General features: G+C 41.6%; 1 protein-coding gene across 2 annotated transcripts in view; it reads right to left on the reverse strand.

Moving 5' to 3' along the window:
* The window catches only part of oxr1a (oxidation resistance 1a), a 133721-nt gene extending 113467 nt beyond the window's left edge, over window positions 1-20254 (reverse strand). The window contains exons 1-2 of one of the 2 annotated variants that reach the window (XM_056406034.1): window positions 20132-20254; window positions 202-286 (exon numbers count right to left, since the gene is read on the reverse strand). In XM_056406034.1, the coding sequence (XP_056262009.1) occupies window positions 202-218 (17 nt within the window). In that variant the 5' untranslated portion in view covers window positions 219-286; window positions 20132-20254. The remainder of the gene's footprint in view (window positions 1-201; window positions 287-20131) is intronic. The other variant, XM_056406032.1, reaches the window with a different exon arrangement.
* Between the last annotated feature and the right edge of the window lie 118 nt (window positions 20255-20372).

The following is a 20372-nucleotide window of genomic DNA, read 5'->3' on the forward strand; positions in this document are numbered from 1 at the left end:
TTTTACACAAAACAAAAAGGAGAATGATTGGATCCTTGTGTTGTGAGCTCAAATCAACCATTACCTTTCTTCATACCAAAGTCATCAGCGGAACACAGCAGAAGCCAATTTTTTTTTAAACCTGAGATTTCTGCCAGGCTTTTTTTATTTATCTATTCATTTGAGTGGATAAGAATAGATCAAAAGTGACATTGCGCTAACCTTTTGGTGCTGAACATCTTGGCAGCGTCTTATTCCTCCTTCTTGAAGGCTTTGGGAGGTGAGGTTTGATGTTGACTTTTCAAACCTGCAGGAAACACACACACACGACAAGTTAGATTTCCAGCATCAGTCAGGTCCCTCTCAAGTCCACCAAATGCCTCGGCCACGCTGATCTCATCACCTCCCTTTGCCGGCCTCCAACTGTGCGATTCAAATTGACTGGGCACGGCAGGAGGGAAGGACCAGAACTCGCGGAGTCAAATGTCAGCTTTGAGAATTTTGCTTTTCTTTGCCACAACAACACCGATTAAAACCAGAATGGAAGTAATCAGCACTGCGGCTCCGCTGTAACAATTAAAACCTAATTAAAAAAGGAGGAGAGATCTGCCTGTGTTGGCAAACATGTGTTGTTGTGCTCGCTCTCTTCCCCCCCCCCCCCCCCCCGCTCCCGGTCTCCCCGGATGTTAGTGCTATATCCACCACGATGTGAAATGGCTGGGAGTTAAGGTTATCAGAGACTGTGGAGGAGGCGCTGGAGTAAAAGAAGAGAGGGTTCAATGATTAATGCCGAGGTCTATGCAGGCCTCACTCCACTCATCTCATTACAGACAGGAGAGGGTGAGGAGGGCCAGAGGGAAGGAGGAAAGGAGAATGGGGTGATTAAAGCGACCAGCTCGGCCAGCTCAGCCTCTTCCACCTGCCCCCCTCCATCAGTCAGACCACACACACACACACACATTATCTCATTTCTAACACCTGGAGTGTGTTTCCTCTCTCCTCCACACACACTGGCAGGGAGCAGCAGTTGCTCAATAAGCAGCGTAAAGGTTAACAAAGTTGTGTGACACTGGAAACATGGGATAATTCATTCAGGTGACATGGAAACCACTCGCTGCTGTAAGTAATCTCAGGCAGCGCGGCGGCCAACTTTGTGGCACCCATGACTCAGATGATAGCACATGGGCAAACGGCCACAACAATATTATAATAAAGAAAAAGAAATAATATCTTCATATTAGAGTTGGCATTTTTACAGACAAAGAAAGAACATTATAAATACAACCTGCAGCTAAGATTAATCGTTCTGACAGTGCATTGCTTTTGATGGCTGTATTAAGGGTGAGAGCGGTCAGACACAAACATCTTAGATAAGGTACAAGCTGTTGTCAACAGTTTGTCACCAGTGTCATGCTCCATCAAGGGTGGCTTCACCACTCTAAAAAACATATTTTGTCAAACTATACAGCAACGCCAGCAGCTCTTAGGCTGTTCTAATGCTGCGTCCATGCAATGTTGAGAAAAACCAGAAGTTCACACATTATTCCAAGTCGGTTGCTCCTTCTGCTGCGAGCTTTGCAGTTCTAAGATAGCCATTATTACCATTACCATTATTACGATATGCCGTCGCCATCCGAAACCAGCAGCCTTCCGGCGTCAAAGCTAACATGCCAATCTTTAGCAGGTGCGTTGATAGCCACATTAGTTTAGCCTGTTAGCAAGTCAACACAACGAGTTAAAGACAAAGCTGATTGAAATGCATTCATTTGCAGGCATTTGTTCATAAATTGGGAGAAATCACAAAATTGGACATGAAAAGAGCAACAATAAAGTCTGTATGCAGCCTACGTAGTCACCGTGCTCCTTCTGTAATGCTAATGCTGTCTGCCAATGTTTGTTTACGTTCGCTCCAGTTTCCCTGCTGGAGATCAGCCTGCCAGCTGCTGTCAACATTTTATATTTTGTTTTTAGAACTTAAAAACTAGAATGAATGAAAACCAGCACGGACATTATGCTAAAAAAGGGGCAGACTAATATGGAGGACTCAAAATGACTTAAGTATAAATAAATAAATAAATGCATGAATAAATAAATAAATGTTTAAATAAATGTAGGAATGAATAAATATAAGTTATAAATCAACAGGACATCATTAAATAAATATATTTCTACATTTCTGTATTTCTTCATTTATTTATTTCTCTATTCATGTGTCCACACGTATTTCTTCATTTATTTGTGTGTGACATTTACGTGTCCGTATATTCAAATGAGCTGGGGCGGTCCGAACCTCTTTCTAAAGCATGATTGGTCACAGGAGTGTAATGCACCTGGTGTGTTATGCTCTACTATTTCTGCCTGGCACATGACGCTGAAGTTGACTCGCTCAGCTCACCGTTAGCAGAAGTTAGCCTCGACAGCTTTTTGACTTCAGCCGTTTATCAATTCCAAGTACACCGAGTACAGACTCGTGTTCTTTTGAAGTCTGGTCTTGGGAGTCCAGACTCTCGAGGACGCAGGACGGTCTTTCTGGTCTTGTGACGTCACCCCTCAACTGTTCTTGCTCATGGATTTACTCCAATTATTCACTGTAACATTCTTTACAGTGGAGTAGAATGTGTTGCGGTGTTCACTGTTGTTTGGCGTAGGCTACGAATAAACGGTAATAAATATACAACGTCTCGTAGCTTTCCTGACCCAGGGTCGCTACAATATGAAGTTATGTATCTTAACCCTCAGTCAAATTGACGTAACGTTATCTTTTAGTAAATAATAAACTCGTTGTGCTCTTTAGATCCTCCAAAACCTAATTATATCTCATGTTTAGCCGCTACGGAGACGTCAGAGCCAGCGGAGCATTTCAAAAAGTCCTGCCGAGATCAGGCTGCTCTCGGCGGCCACACAGCGCGCTGAGCGCCCGGAGCTGGGGAGCTCAGTGGTCCCGCGAGCAGGACCTCAAATCTCCGTCGCATATCCTTATTAGGCTGAATCTCGATAAACCGACCACAGATTTGATGCTTAAACTACTAACTTCTCGGCTGAAAACATCCTTAAATTACATTCCGTGACTCAACAACAGTAGTATTTAGAATGTACAGACAAGAATGCATAATAAACGCTGTTCGTCTACAGCAGGGCTATTCAACTTCAACTTCAGCGCACAGACTGCATGTCTTTCAGTGCAGACTCCTTTTGCGTGAAAGGGATCGAAACCAGGTCGGGCGATCTTTTTATTTTTACGAAAATGTATTTCTTCATCCGTGGCTGTGATGCGCTGCTCACTTATACAATCGTAATCGCCGAAATGGATATGAACGGTGGCTTAAAGATCTCCAGCAATATGTTTGTGAATGTGTGACGAATCTGGTGAGCGAGACAGAGCCCCGCTGCAGATGTGAAGAGAACACAACGCACGCACTCGTAGGGAAACCAGTAGGTTTGAAAACCAGTAGGGGTGTAACACCGGCAACCAACACGGGTGCGTAACATAAAGATGTAACCATACAGGTTTGGTTGAGGCAACAGTGAAACTTAATGGCTCTGGGTTAGATGTCTCAATGTATAAAAGAGGCGTGTCCGTCAGTTTTATTTTTTCTTACCAAGCTATACTGATTTGCAGGCAGTCTTGCGGGCCGTAGTTAAACTCAAACGGGCCGCTCGTTGAATAGGCCTGGTCTACAGGTCCAAGTGCTAGGGATCGATTGCTTCTGTCTTGCTCCCCGACTTGACCAATCCTGTTTAACAATGCGGTTCGGACCGCCCCAGCTCATTTGAATATACGGACATGTAAATGTCACACATAAATAGATGAAGAAATACGTGTGGATACATAAATAGAGATATACATAAATGTAGAAATACATTTATTTAATTCTGTCCTGTTGAGTTATAACTTATATTTATTAATTTCTGTATTTATACATGTATTCTTGTATTTATTTATACATTTATTTAAGCATTTATTTACTTAGTCCTGTATTTATTTATACATTTATTTTTAGCATTTATTTATTTATTCTTGTATTTATTCATGAATTTATTTATTTATACTCAAGTAATTGTAAGTCCTCCATAGACTAAATGCGATCAGTTCAGTTGGACATAGAAACCACAAATGTAAGCCTATTAGGATTCATCCTTATGGAGACCATGAATATCATCATTTCATATTCCATACAATAGGCCAGTAGTTGAGCTATATTCGTTTTGGAAATGGTTCAACTTTAAAGCAGTACATCACATTTAAACAGCTTCTGTTAAATGTGATGTGAACTGTTTATCTAATCTGAGGGAGAATTTAGAGCCCAGGGAGCAGAGTGGCATAAGTTCCTCTTCCATTGCTGTTCAAATGTGGGCTTTAAAATTATTACGCTTTACCAAACCCAGCCTTCTCCTAACAATAACAAACCTTCCAGCTTTCTAGGATTTATACTGGACCAGTGGAAATCTATACTGAACGGAAAATACATTGAGACAATATTCGAGATTATAGGATGCCAGCGGGCTTAAAGTGAACATGAACCAATAATTGTTTAAGCCATATACAGTAAAAAAAATAATCACAAAGCCTGCTCTGTCAAACCTACGAAGCTGGATCCAAAACTTGCACCAAAATGTGACATTAAAAGTTCTCATTCATTATAGTTGCCGTGTGAAAAAACCTGCAAAAAAGAAGAAACATTTTGTTCTTCGAATTAAAAGGCATCATTAAACACCCCATCTTCGAATTTTTACGTTTTTAAGAGTCTAAAAAAAAAAAAAAGCTCTGGCTAATGTAAGAGTATCCAAAGAGTCTGGATGGAGCTAGGTGTTTGTGGAAGAAGTCTCAACACTAGGGATGCATTTAAGAGTATATAATTTAACATTACCATTAACATTCCTGGTTGCTTTAAAGCCTAGCTGTGGCAATCACTAAGACGTCTCCTCATATCTTCAGCCCACAGTCTGCCTCCAACAGTTCCTGTCGACCTCCGGCACTCAGACATCCAATCTAACGTCTCACAAATAAGATTAGTACTTACAGTCTCCATTCAGTGAGCTGAAAGCTCCCAGTTAGTGTCTTGTTTTCACTCACCGCCTCGATGGCACGTGCTGCCCTGCATTTCAAAAGAGACTGAGCTTCGCGCCACCAGAGATAACAGCCCCTTCAGAATAAGAGCCCAAACAGGAAACCAGCCACGATCTCAAGGGAAACACACCTCTACCATAATAAAACCAATCTCATTCATACCATCCACATCCTATAGTTATAACAATAAACCTCACAAAATCAACATTACAGTAACAAATATAATACAGTGATCATATAACTATGCTTTTATAATACATTAATCAGAACATTCCTCCCTAATATTCACTATGTAAATTATCTTTCTATATGCATTATTTAAAACATAAGACTTCCTTATTTACATGTGCAGGTGTACATAAAATCCACTACAACCTAACACTAACAAGTGAGAACACTTTAACATTATCTTGCATTCTGGTCTGCCTCGACAGCCTCGTTTCACAGTCATGTGACTGCGCTGTGGTGCGTGTACATCCCGACGGTAGCATTTTTTTTGTCAGAGTTTATTTACTGCATTAATCCACAAAAAATCTAATTGTCAATGGAACAATAGCGACGCCAACTTCCGGGGTTGGCCTCCAAAGATCTGTCATCACTGCATCAGGTAAGAGATCTGCATTCAGATGGGTTCTTAAAGAGTGTTAGCGTAGCTTCTGCAATAACACAAGTTATATCACAATTAAAAAAATATTGCATAATAAAAAATAAAAAATATTCTTTAGAAAGTCTGATGACGCTTTTCTAACTTGGATGGTTCATCAAATCACCACCACGTGCCCAAGTGCCTGTCCTTTTTCAAAACTGTTTCCAATGTTGCCATATATTAGCAAATCATGTCAGTTTATTCGTTTTTTTATGGCTTTATCCATTTTCCTGCACGATCACCAATGCACAACCCTGATCGGTGGGGCAATGTGGATCCTCCCGACATGACCGTGTCTATGAAGCTTTTTTGAAAACGTTCTCCATGCCGAGCTTCATTAAGCCAGCATTGAGTTTTAGCTTACTTGTCTTAAAGCATTCTGACAAACATCAGCATCCAAGCATGCAATTGATCGAGGCAAATCACAGACAGACAGACTCGGGTCTGCACTTTTGCTGACAGCTGCAGGCCATAAAAGAAGAAAGAAAAGATGGCGATGACACGGAGGTGATGCGTTGGCTTTAAGCAGCTTTGAGTTCAGGGCTGACTGAGCTACCGGTATTTCACACAAAACAAAGATTTAATCATGTACCCAGCAAACCATTACCACGACCAACTGCAAACAGGCCAAATGCTATGAGAGTAAACTCTGTTCTCAAACCCCACACCGTCTCATATGTACATTTCAAGCCTCCCTGAAGCCGGCGTCTATGAATGACCAGACGGGGAAGGTAAATAAAGATATTCCTGGATGACATCCAGTGTGTTAGCAGGAGAAGTGGAGTATTAATCTGCCTCTGATCAATAGAGGCAGATTGGCTGGCTGATGCAGCTAAATCTGTATTCTCCTCTAATACGCCTCGGAAACATTTGAGAGAGCAGGACCAACTGAACTCTGCCGACTTTATTGGCTGAGAAAGTGAAGACAAAATATCCTATAATTTAAAAAAATCTAAATCAATTCCCTTTGTTGGGTATGTTGACGTAGTCTCGAGGGGGTGAACAGTTCACTGACGTGTGTAACAATGTCCGTTTCCATATGTTTAAAATAAGGATTCAACGAAGAGTAAATCAACGCCCGCTTTGAATTTATGAGCATTTGGTGAGTATTAAATATATAGTCCTGTAGCTGCAGTGGCATTTCAATGAGGCTCACTTGGCTGCAGTGATATGACTCATCTTCCCTCCCTGTCCCGTCGTCGTCGTCTTATTGGCTGCACCTCCAGTGTTTACAGCTCTCCCTGCATCCCTCGTCTCTCCTGTTTTATGGAACCAGCTTCCAATTTCAGTCCGGGAGGCAGACACAGTCACCTCGTTTAAGAGTAGACTTAAGACCTTCCTCTTTGACAGAGCTTATAGTTAGGGCTGAATCAGGTTCACCTGGTCCAGCCCCTTGATATGCTGCTATAGGCTTATAGCTGCCGGGGGACGTTTAGGATGCACTGAGTACCTATCTCCTCTTTTTTCTCTCCTTAAGGATGAATTTTCATCTCTCAATCACACCTTACTAACTCTGCTTTCTCCCCGGAGTCCTTTTGACTTCACGTCTCATGGGATCATCGGACCCTATGAGACGGCATAGATCCTATCTGCCTGATGGATCGTCTGGGTCGTGGAATTCCTGCTCATGACTACGCCACTGTCCTGTTGAGACTCCGCCCGCTGTTGAGACTCCGCCCACTCCTCCTCCCCACCGCCATCTGCCTGATGGATCGTGGAGGTCTCCATCGTGGAATATGCCTACTATGAACTATTCATACACTCTGTCATATTCATTGAATGTATTTTAACTCTAAATCTGTCCTTCTGTACACATTACATCTATTGCATCTGTCCATCCTGGAGAGGGATCCTCCTCTGTTGCTCTCCTCCAGGTTTCTTCCCTTTTTTTCCCCCTGAAGGGTTATTTGGGAGTTTTTCCTGGTCCGATGTGAGGTTTTGGGGCAGGGATGTCTATGTGTACAGATTGTACAGCACTCCGAGACAAATTTGTAATTTGTGAAATTGGGCTATACAAATAAACTGAATTGAATTGAATTGTTTTATTGAGACCCAAAAATAACGATACATGCATGTTGGACTTTAACCATTTCTAACCATTAAGATATTTAATGTGTAAAAGTAAGATAATACCCAACACAAGAAACTAAATGAGTTCTCCAGCTTACTTCCTCTTATTCCACCATCTAATAGAGCAACTGAAGGCTCTATGTAGGCTGAATCATAACAGTCATATCTTTTATAGACAGGCAGCTTTGGGTAATATTATCTATGCTTATGGGAATTTCACAGTGATGAGGTTAAAATATGCAAGGCTTCTCAAATTACCATTTCCACTAAACAGAAAACGCGTTCACGCTGGCTGAGTTCATTTAATATGTTTTATTAAACTTTTTGTACCTGGTCCCATAATGAATTTAAATACAAGATAACAAGGTACCATAAAAAGAGAAAAGAAAAAGCATGCATGTAAAGTGAGCTCTCTAACAGTAAGTAATGGCTTTAGAAATGAGCCATAAAGTAATTCATAGATACTATGGGACATGATGGAGAGATCACCATGTTGGCACGTTTGAATTAAGCTGGTCAAATGAAACATCACATAAAAGCCGCTTTTAGGCACAAATTGAGAAGGTTTGCATCCCCATACAAGTGTATATGCTCAACCACAAGGGCTATTTGAATAATTGTCGTGTTAGAATAAAGTAAACACTTATGAGATTAGTCAAGATGTGTACTTAGCAGTATATAATTGGCAATGGTTGATGGTAAAAATTGTAGAAGACGGAACAAAAGAAAGTTTTTAAAAATTAAAAGAGAACACCTCTGGGATGAATATCTCTTTAAAATTATACAGCACAATCTGTTAAGTCTCTCTGCAAAGTTATCAGTCATTCAGTAAGTAATTTAAGATGTGTGCAATATTTACATTTTCTCATGTAACACGCTATTCATTTCACTTTTATATCCATAATGGTGTTCAATGCATCTACATACAGCAGTAACATACACTAAAACAAAAATATTGCTCCGTCATATTTCTGTACAGTCGCTCGGAAAAAATAGTTTGGCTTTATGTAGTGTGGTTGATATTTTGCTGATGCTTTACAGAGCATCACTTCACGGCAAACAACCACTGCTGTCGGATTGGTCAGCCAATTGTGGGTCGTATTAGAGCGCCGGCGACGCAATCAGCTGTGCGTATGGTTGTGTAAGCCGATAGCCGAATGCATCTTCCAAAACAATAAAAGTGTGGAAACAAAACAGGATAAAGATGTTGTAAGAAGTTTTGAGTGAATCTAGAACCAGGAAACAGTTAGCTTAGCCTAGCATAAAGACTGGAAATGGGCAAAATCTGCCTAGCAACATCTTTAAAAGCTGGCCAATCAACACCGTGTGTCCCATTTTGTATAAATAACTAAACGGAACCTATTTACGGCTTTGCAGCGAGTACAACAAGTCGTAAGACTACTTCTACCGAGGCAGGCAGATATGTTTTTGTTGTTGCTACATTCAGTAGCTTCATATTTAGTACAGACATGAGAGTGGTCCAAATTGTCTCATCCAACTCTTGGCAAGAAAGCAAATATGGCAAAACATCAAACTATTCCGAGATGAACTGTGGCTCTACAAACACATCTTCCTCAAAAACATATTTTTAATAAATCAACGTTCACTAGCTTTTTCAGAGCTTTGAAGCAAATGAAACTGACTATGGAGTAATCCCATGATGCACATGAGGAACCATGGTCACATCATCATGATTGGTGATGGCCGTATGTGTTGGAGATCGTAACCCAAGAGGTCTGTGGTGGAACGTTGGGACGACACCACAACTAGACGACGATGACACAAGAGCATCGATCGGCCATCACTACTCTGTCAATTTTAATACTTATTATACATTGTTTATTATAATAGTTAAATAAACAAATAATGCTACAAGATGCTGAACAATCTGCCAAATAATTGTGTCTACCACTTTAAGCTATGATGTAGAAGGAAGCAGATTCCTTGACAGTTCCCTCTGAGCATTTCCCTCAATTCCTTCAACTTTCAAGCTATCATGAGAAACGCAATCTCTTGCTCATCATACAAAAATATGTTGCTCTGTAGCTCGATTAGAGGAGTCTGGCGGGTCGATGACGAACAAAGAATTAACCACTTAGAGAGATATTGACAAGAGGGCCTGGCAACAAAAGAGAAAGATTTCCTCACAAAAAAAGGAAAGATTCTCTGCTCTCGCTTTGCATGCACAATATAACACCATTACAGTCAGGAACTACACAACCACATCACGCCAAGAAAACTGAGAATTCCGTCTTCACCGCTCACCGTTTACTCAAAATAAACCTGCCTTCCCTGGGTTTATTTCTGTCTGTGAGTGTTCCTATGTGCATGATGATGACAATGGAAAGTGAAAAAAATAAAAAGAGAAAACCTCAGCTTTCAGGCAGAGTAGCTCATGGCAAGGTATGCACGGGAGCGAGAACACTGTCAGTTTGAGTTAAAGACATGCAGCCAGTCGGGGTTGGGAGCTGCTGAGTCACTTCACCGTGTGATATTAGGCTGACTGAGACAAACGCCCATGGAGTAGCAGTCAAAAATGACCCCTTCCACCTTGCTTTGATTCAATTAGCTTTCAAGCCGTGTCCCAAAGTGGAACCAAAGGCAACGGTCGCTCAACTGAAGTGGCGGGAGGCCAAATCGGATTTTAGTTCACCGACAGTGTCGCCTTCTTCCCGTCAAGTTACGAGTAGTTGTGATGCGTGTCATCTGGCCAACACATCATCACTCCATTTGCAAGGGAAGAGAACATGCCCTTAATTTACCCCGACAGCTATTTGGATGATACATTTGGACGTTAAAGTAAAACGTGCCAATTTATCACAAAACTACTGCCTGTGCAAAGGGACGAGAAAAAGAACAAAACATGACCGAACAGAAGAAATAAGCACGGAACCATTACTCTCACACCACCAATCAGAGGGAAACAGATTGGAAACACTCCGTAGAAACATCTACAGCCAAAAGGAGGGCCTCCGCCTCAGTGATTTGGGTTACATGGCCGTGATGCATCATGGGTCGAGTGGACTGAGAGGAAACAGAAGACGGCGGTTTGTTGCTATGCTCAAGAAAGAAGAGTGGGGAAAGGGTCACTGGGCTGGGTCTCTGGGGCTTAGCATGGCAAATCCTCCGTAATCCTCCAACCAGTCCCCTGGCGCTGGTTACTGTCTAGAGGTAAATAACCACACCAAGCCTGTACCGCTACTACGGAAGTTGCATCCCACGTCCACCACTGTTGTTCACCTGCTCTCTTTTTAAGATGATTGCCGAGTGCGTTTATCTTCCGTAAATCTCTTTCGAGATCATCATCATTAGGCTGCAGGATAACAGGGAGGGAAGCCAGACAAAAGGGGACGACAATTACAGTCCTCAGGGTATTTATACCAAGACGAGGAAGGGCTGCTTTGAGGCCCGCAGTCTGGCTGTTTGATGAAAAGTTAAAATCATCACCCCTTCATGCATGCATACGTCCTCGACAGCAAAGCACACGGAAGCACTTAAGTGGCACCGAGTCTCTGCGGCGTCTTATGGTGCGTTCACACCGGACGCGTCGAAAAAATTCTCGACGCGTCTGACGCAGCAGTCTCGACGCGCGTCGAAAATAGTGTGTTCACACCAGACGCGTCGGACGCGTCGAGGGCGGAGCAATAAATGGGTCGAGGAACGACAGGACCGCAGAGTACTTCCACTTTTTAGTGGACTGAGCTGCACTCCCACTGCACTTCTCGCTGCTCTCTCTCTTCTTCTCTCTTTGATACGTGTCTGAGACTTTTCCACCTCCGGCGGCAGATCTCCTCTGCCATGAAACACATATGCCGGCGGTTGGTTCATAGTAAAGTACAACAAATAGCTAGAATAAAAGCAAATACATACATTCAAAACTTACCAGGTAGTCCAACGGCTTCTCCGACCTTCTTCCACGCTTCATCTTTATAGCTACGGTTTCGGTAAGTAAAAAGAGTCGTGTCATAAAGTTCGGGATGCCCACAGACGGCGACAATAATCTTTTCGTCCATTTTTTAAACCGGCAGGACGATGACGAGCGGAGCTGCTCAACGCTGATTGGCTGAACGCAACTATGACTCACGCTTTTTTGCTGCCCGAGTTGGGAAATTTCAACTCGCGCGTCGACGAGCTGCGTCTGTTCGCTCTGTTCGCTCAGTTCGCCCCGCGACAAACCCTCTGTTCGTGCTGCTACAAACGCGTCTGACGCGCTGCTCGCTGGAAAATACGCAGCTACGCAGCTTCTACGCAGCTTCTACGCAGCTGTGCATTGACTTTGCATGTAATCTCGACGCGCGTCGAAATTTCGCCGCGTCCGGTGTGAACACACCATTAGTCTCACGTCGATATGAACCCCCACAACACAACTTAAGGAGGAATGCATTTTCTTGGATGCTTCAAAATTGCCGTCGCCGCCCATTTTATCATCCAATTGCTTTCTCCTGGCATCAGAACCCTTCCCTCACTCCTTCCTACTGGTTGTTTTGGATGCCACATGTCTCTGTTTCCAATTTATATGAGACTTTATATAAGACTTTTGATGACCTCGTCTTGGACTCTGGGAAATGGTAATGGTCACTTTCACATGGAAGATGATCAAAGATATCCCGTGAGTCTTCATACACACATGGCACCTGACGAAAGCGTAGGAGTACACAGCAAAATTGGTAGTGTTGATTTCCCAGTGTCAAATATTCTGAGTTGATCCGTGTTGATCGTGGTGTTCTTTTAGCACTTACAGTGTTAAAACAGCTCTGGGGGCGGAGTTATTGCGGCGAGTTAAGTGATGCTCTCCTGACCGAGTTACTTGCACATCCGGTTTCAACGCGCTCTTTCTTCTTGAAGTCACGGTGAAGAAAACCCGTGGTCAGGAAGATATTTAGCAGTTATTTCAGAAGGTAAGTACACATTATATTTACTTCTACAGGCTGTTCATCTTCATATGAAATGATGTGTTAACTTCAAGTGTGGTGAGACGTGTTTTATATTTTAGTGAAGCTTGTGACTAATAGCTAACTTAACGTTTGCTAACGTTAGTTGGTTGAAGGGAGGAGAAATAAGCCAGGAAGTGTAACATCAGTCTATGTATGAACCTGTTCAAACCGGCCGAGCATATTTAATTCCAGGCCAATATAATAAATATACTTTTTTTCTTTCAGTAAATTTCTTGAAGAATATTTAACTTAATTATGCCACATTATTTTGCCATCAGAAATTCGACGATCCACCATGACAGGACATAAACGAGTTTCCGGTACTTCTGCCTCGAGGGCTAGCTTTACTAACGGGAGTTTCGCGGTACTGCTGTGTCGAGGGCTAACGTTACTAACGGTAGTTTCGCGGTACTGCTGTCTCGCGCGCTAACATTATTAACGGTAGTTTCGCGGTACTGCTGTGTCGAGGGCTAACGTTACTAACGGTAGTTTCGCGGTACAGCTGTGTCGAGGGCTAACGGTAGTTTCGCGGTACTGCTGTCTCGCGCGCTAACATTATTAACGGTAGTTTCGCGGTACTGCTGTGTCGAGGGCTAACGTTACTAACGGTAGTTTCGCGGTACAGCTGTGTCGAGGGCTAACGTTACTAACGGTAGTTTCGCGGTACAGCTGTGTCGAGGGCTAACGGTAGTTTCGCGGTACTGCTGTGTCGAGGGCTAACGTTACTAACGGTAGTTTCGCGGTACTGCTGTGTCGAGGGCTAACGTTACTAACGGTAGTTTCGCGGTACTGCTGTGTCGAGGGCTAACTGTAGTTTCGCGGTACTGCTGTGTCGAGGGTTAACGTTAATTTCGCGGAACTGCTGTCTCGCTGTCTTGCATTTCACCGGCGTATGGTTTAATTGGCTGACTTTTATCGCAGGCATATGCTAAACTGCGACAGGGACTAAAGAGGAAAAGCGAGTGCCTAATTGATACCAAAACGGTAATTATAGACTCCCAACATCTCTGAGACGAAGGTTCTAACGTTAACTTAGCGATACCCTGTTAACTTTAGCCACTTGTTGGACTTAATACATGTTTAATAACTCCTTGCCTCGAGAAAGTTGAACAGCTATCTTTTTCCACTGTACAGTTTCTGCAAGATATCACCATGCTGCTGAAGGTGAGATACCAGAGTACCAAGAAGTACATCCGATTACAGCTAGGTTTCACCTATTTGGAATTCATCACTGCAGGTGAGTAACATATTATGTAAAAAACAAATTATTGCTGGTTTAACAACAAATACACAATGTTTAAGTGGCATTGTTCATAGGATTGTCATAATCCTAATGGGTTTTTATTATTTTACTTGTACTTGGTGCTGTCCGTCTTATGGCGTGAATAGTCTACTTCTTGCTGCAGGCCTTTTTTTGGTTTATTTTGACATTCTAAATACAGCAAACATTGACAATTATGTAGCTTCTACCTCTCATTGTTACTTTGTTTAAATTCCATATCTGGATTATCTTGGTTGCTTGGCTACACATTCAAGTCTTGCCACAACTGGAAAACAGGTCGTCTGCTATTGCAGCTATACACAACAGTAGATAACTGATGGTGTTTTTAGTTTTCAACTTGCTTCTGAAAGTTATTGTTTTTTGTACAGTAATGGCGACAACACAACATTGTAATACTGCTGTTAAGTCAAAGCATGTAATTTCAGATATGTTATATAGATAATATGGTTGATCAGTCATTATGTGCAGTTAAAACCTGTTTTTTATCTTTATGTTGTCATGCTTTTCATCCTGTAGTCAAAAACAAATTTGGACTCCATGATGCAGCTGAACTTCACATATTTGATGAAACTGACACTGCAGTGGAGGAAGACATTCTTCTTGAACTGATAAGAGTCCAATCCAGACCTTTGCCTGATCGTGCGTGACAGCATTTCAGATAAAGGTAGGTTTCATTATTAAATCTGCATTTTGAAGCCTTTTATGTCCCTAACTGTCTGACTACAGTGATAAATTTGATGAACAAAGAAATAATATTTACGTAAAAGACAAATCAGCATCTAATTGCCCAAAAAGTTTGTAAATGTGTGTTTGGTTGTAATTTTTTCACATTTCAATCGGGTAACTGGATATATTTTAATTTTAATTTTGTAATAAAAAATAAGATTTTTCTCCTTTAGATCATTCAACACCATCTTCTCTCACGGATACATGACGCTTTCTTCAAGTGACAATGACCTCTCCGGTCAAAGACAAAGGGGGATTTTGAGCTCTGAGGTCATGGACAGGTCTACAAAAAAGGTTTCGGATTCAGAGGCTGCAAAAGAGGTACTTGAGAGCAGTAGATGTCAGTTAACATTTTTACTCACAATATCATCAAGAAAATTGTTTAACTGAATGATGATTCTCACCAATTGGACTATAATTAAATTTAGAATGGTGAGTGCCAGATTGAGAAAGTTACGAAACTTAGTTTAGTGTAAATTAATAATTAACCCAGGGTTTAGCTGTTGTGTAGCTTTGTATTATGTAACTCTTCTTTCCATACATATTTATTCAATTAGGTTAATTTACATACATGGAACGGTGCCTTGTCTTTTGTAGTGTAGACTATATTGCTTGTTTTGGCTTCAGCATGCCCCACATATCCTGAAAAGATGTTTCTACGTTACCTGACCAATTTGTTTGTTTGATTAAGACTGAAAATTATTTGGGAGTTTTTCCTGGTCCGATGTGAGGTTTTGGGGCAGGGATGTCAATGTGTACAGATTGTAAAGCACTCCGAGACTAATTTGTGAAATTGGGCTATACAAATAAACTGAATTGAATTATACACTAAATTTTTTAAAATCTTATGTCAGTAGATGGTAGAAAATGCCTTGCTCACCAAACCTGGAGGTGAAGATGTCCTTGAAGAGTACAAATCAGGAAATTCGCTGAAGCACCGCACCCGTAGACAGCTTGTCAACATATTGGCTAGCCATATGACTGAAATGGATGGGTAAGTGTTTCTTCAAAATATTGTAGAATTTATTTCCACGTTTTTTAGACGTCAAAGGACTCGTGAGTTGTGCACATCTTTTATTTAAACTCTAGTCCTTAATTTGGTTGGATGTAAGTAGTTATCAGCACACACCTTTTGCTTAATTATTATTATTTTTGGCATCTGTATGATCAACAGCTGAATCAAGACTTCACACTGCTGTTTGGTGCTGAGACGGCTTCCAAGATGCTCGAGAAGTGGGATACAGCATTCAAGCCCACGGTCATCAAAGAGGCCAAACACCTGACTCCGTCAACTGAGCTGTGCCAACTTCTGACAGCTGCAGAGAACCTTCCAGAAGATGATCATACCGGTAAGCTACATGATATCCTTAATTTATTATCCAAATGGCTGGTGCTATTAACTTTGTGCATTCCAAGTACATATACATGATTTGTTTTGCCTCATTTACTCCTGGTAGACGGGGACAGTGACATGGCTTCTCTGCTGCTGCTTCTCCATCTCTTGCCACCCACAGCTGGACGGAAGAGGATCAAAATAAGTCCCAGTGATGCAGTGGGAAAAATGTTGCATTGTCACAAGGTATGTGTGTCTCATCTGCGTAAATCCCACAAGCCAGTTTTTCAGTTATATTAACTCAATAAAAAAGTGATTTAAGCTTGAAAATAACAACTAATCTGAACATCTCAATGTTGCAATCTTTACAACAGTTCTTCAACAGCAAAGACTTTTTCGACACAGGAGCAAATCAACATTTATTTTATCTAACAGACTCAACTATGCAGTGAGCAGTTGAAAGCTTGCTAACTCTTCATTTTCCTACACTGCTTTAAAGTGATCATTCGAATTCTTATACACGCTTCACTGAGTGTTCCTTTTTCAAAATAAAGTGGGACTTAATTTGGGAGGAAGACACTTCCAGTGAAGCTCACATTTCATTTTTGCAACACAGGGCCAGATGACTGCTCAAATTGGAGGATCTATTAAACTCATGGAGCAACAAGTACCACTGCATGGCTAATAACTTGAGCTAAGTTTTTGATGTTGTGTTTTTCAGTCATGCTGCAGCATCAGTGAACACCTGCTGGGAAGAGAGGCTAAACAACCGGACCTCCTTGCTGTTGGCCGAAACAAAAACAGAATTGATGCCTTCTACATCGTTGTGGATAAACGGCTCATCCCCTGCCAAGCTACGAGCTTGTTGGGTGCTTTGATGAACTATTTAAATCCCACTACGTGTTCAACCTGTCTTACGATGAAACTTTGGTCCCACTCTTCACCTTTGTGCAGACAACAGTCTACAACATCGATATTACAACAACAGATCAGTCTCCAAGAGTACGTGAGTTCCGGGCGAAGGTCTTGCACGTGGTTTAAAAATGAAGTGTTTCATTTGTGGTGTTGTACATGCGGCCTGCCAGGAGTTGATTTTTGTAAATGTGCATGATGGTGCTTTGAAGATATTTTCTGAATAAAATAAAAGAATTGTATCAATAATTTATTGAAGTTCACTGTTTTTGGGATGTAAGCATGTAGATATACAATTTTAGTGTTAATAGTAAATTTTTACATAGCATTAAACATGACGAGTGTTAGAAATCAACACTCTTACTGAAAGCAAACAACACAATTTAGTGTTAAAAGTACACTGCAAGTACACTAAGAGTGTTAGAAATCAACAACAATTTAGTGTTAAAAGAACACTGCAATGTGTTATTAAATAACACCAAGAGTGTTAGAAATCAACAACAATTTAGAGTTAAAAATACACTGCAATGTGTCATTAAATAACACCAAGAGTGTTAGAAATCAACAACAATTTAGTGTTAAAAGTACACTTTTGCGTGTCTTTTAACAACACTATAGGTGTTAAATATTAACACTATTAATGAGTTAAAATATTAACACTATGCAAAGTGTAAATTTAACTCGGAGCCGGGGTGGATTATATAAACACCAGCAAAGTGTTGTTTTTAACACTATGCGAGTTAAATCCACACTTTCGATTTTGCTGTGGGTCAGCTTGAGTAGTCGGCATGAAAAAAACATCTGTTTATCAAAATAAGATGTCGACAAATCATACACTAACATATAAAAGTAAACAATGAACTGATTTTGTATCTTTATAGATCGTTTGAGATTTTGCTTAAATTATGCTAACATTAAAACATTTTTACTGTACCAAGGAAGAGTTTATAAAAATAAGTCAGACTTTTGTATGTTAAAAAAAGTCCTGTATATAGATTTCCTCAAGAGTTCTAGGAAATGAATGATGCAGATGTGTTCTATACATATCTGAAATCCCCTACACTGGCAATCAATCAATTTGGACATTTTTCAAAGTAAAAGTCCTAAATGTTTAAAGAAATCGGTAATTTCTTTAATGTTTGAGGTGCTTTATATATGTATTTCCTCATAGTCCTAGGCAATAATGCTACACAATAAATAGAATGCTTCAATCGACACCGTGATCGGTGATCGGTATTATCAGATCGGCAGATACTGATTTCAGTGATCGGTACCAAAAAACCTGATCGGTGCATCTCTAGTTATGGCCCATGATCACAGGAGAGGTGATTTTGGTCTTGCGTAGCTCTGCCCAGCATCATTCAGCCTCAAATGCTTCTTCTAAAAAAGTTAGATGTAATGTCTGTAATTCAGTCGACTTAGTGTGTGTGCATGCGTGTGTCCCAGTGTGTGTGTGTGTCCCAGTGTTTGAGTGTGTGTGTACTGTGCATTAATGAGGTGGCAGAGACGGATGAGATCGTCACAGCTGTTGAAACACCTCATGACTTCAGATGCTTTCACAGAGATACAGAATGTTGTCGCAGCACCCTTGATAAACATTGAGCATCGTCCTTTTTAAAGCTCCAGCTTATCGGCACGGAAACAAATCATCAAAAGCATGAAAGCACAGTTTGATATACTCAAAATGTATTTAGTTAGAACCAATTTTATTTTTATTTTATTGCTTTATAATTTCTGCTAAGTGGATACGGTTCAGTGTCTTCAAGGAAAATCTCAACGCAGAATCAATTGGTGACAGCAAGTATGGCTGATGACGGCAGGGGGAGGGATTCATCAACGCCAGCAGGGGCGTGCATAACTTCATCACAAGTCATCATTCAGGGTGTCTGTGTGTGTGTGTCTGTGTGTCATGCTTTGTAGTAGGAACAGTAACATAGGTGATGATGCTCCTTTTCTCCACTATTACAACAAGTTCTCAACAAGTCAATTTTTAGTGTCCATTTGATGACCACAAGATGGTTCGAGAAAAGCCAACAAGGTAATCATAAATCGTAATATTTCACAGACGGAACCATAAAAACAAAAATATCAAGATATACTTGGCATATAAAAATCGACATTAAAATAATTGTCAATATTAGGAAAAAGGTTGAAATTAACTGATGAAAAAGAACGCCAATGTCTTCTCATCAATATGGTCCACCAAGTCACACAACACAAGCAACGGTGATCACAAAAACGAGTAATATGTGCCACCCAACAGCCGGACTCCGGCTTCTGACTGCGTGGAATCGACCACGACCATCTCGCCACCTACAAAGAGCATCAGCAGGGAGCGTGTCTCTGGACAGTAACACGGCTTCCATTTACCTGAAAGAGGCTGACATGTTTTATGAGGATGTATAATAAGGGATTAAAAAGGAGCCCGGATAATATACAGGCCCCGGATGCTGCTCATTCTGCACTTTATGGGGATATACCTTATTGCATCATGCAATGTGGTAATAGGCAGACATGCTTCTCTGCAGGGGGGTGCAGAGGGGGAAGTTTGGGGCTGACTGATGACTCACCTCATTAAGTCTCCCTTCCTAGGAGCTTTGGAGTTGCTGAGGAGTGAACTTTCCACACTGCCACATTAACACTGACCTCAGATGGCATGTACTCTACTGGAGGTAAACATCCACACAGGAACTCCCTTTAACAAGAACACCGGTCTACAGTAATCTGACCTTATCGCACATTGCAACTTCCGTTCTTCTCGAGACCCTCTTAAATGTTCCTACAATTCTCCTGCAGGGAGTCCCCGACCTGCTTTTGCCAAGATCCTTGTCCGTTTTCTAGAAAGGAGAAACGGCTGCTACACACGCACGCACGCGCACGCACATACGCAATGCTAAAGAAACAGTTCACAAGCTTACAGTACTTTAACTCCAATAAAATGACCCCAAGCAAACCCGTCCACCGGAATCCACCTACAGTCTGGAAGCATCGCGAGCAGCGCAGCATCCGAGCAGAACTATTTTTAAACCAGTCCGGGCTCGAGGAGCTCCGCCCGCGGCACGGAAACACTTTGCATTAAACCTTTATATATCTTTTTTTTTTTTTAAAGGCATACGACTTCTCTGGCAGTACCAACATATGAGCCGGTGAGTCGTTTTGGAAATAAAAGCCCAGTACTCACTTTCCGGAGGGAGCTGGCGCGGAAGGAGCCGCTTCACACGGTCGCAAACATTTTCGGACACGCAATTCGGTTACCGGGAGTGTTTGTCCATCAGGCGTGCAGCATCGCGGGAATGTACACACACGGGCTGACAAGCGGAATCATTTGACCTTCTCCCAATAGAAAGTACCATTGGTGCGACGTAAGAGAGGGGCGGAGCGGACCATACCAAGCGGGCATCCTAGCAAGGCGAGCGTGGGGG

Source organism: Pseudoliparis swirei, chromosome 22, assembly GCF_029220125.1.
Source record: "Pseudoliparis swirei isolate HS2019 ecotype Mariana Trench chromosome 22, NWPU_hadal_v1, whole genome shotgun sequence".
NCBI classification, from domain to species: domain Eukaryota; kingdom Metazoa; phylum Chordata; class Actinopteri; order Perciformes; family Liparidae; genus Pseudoliparis; species Pseudoliparis swirei.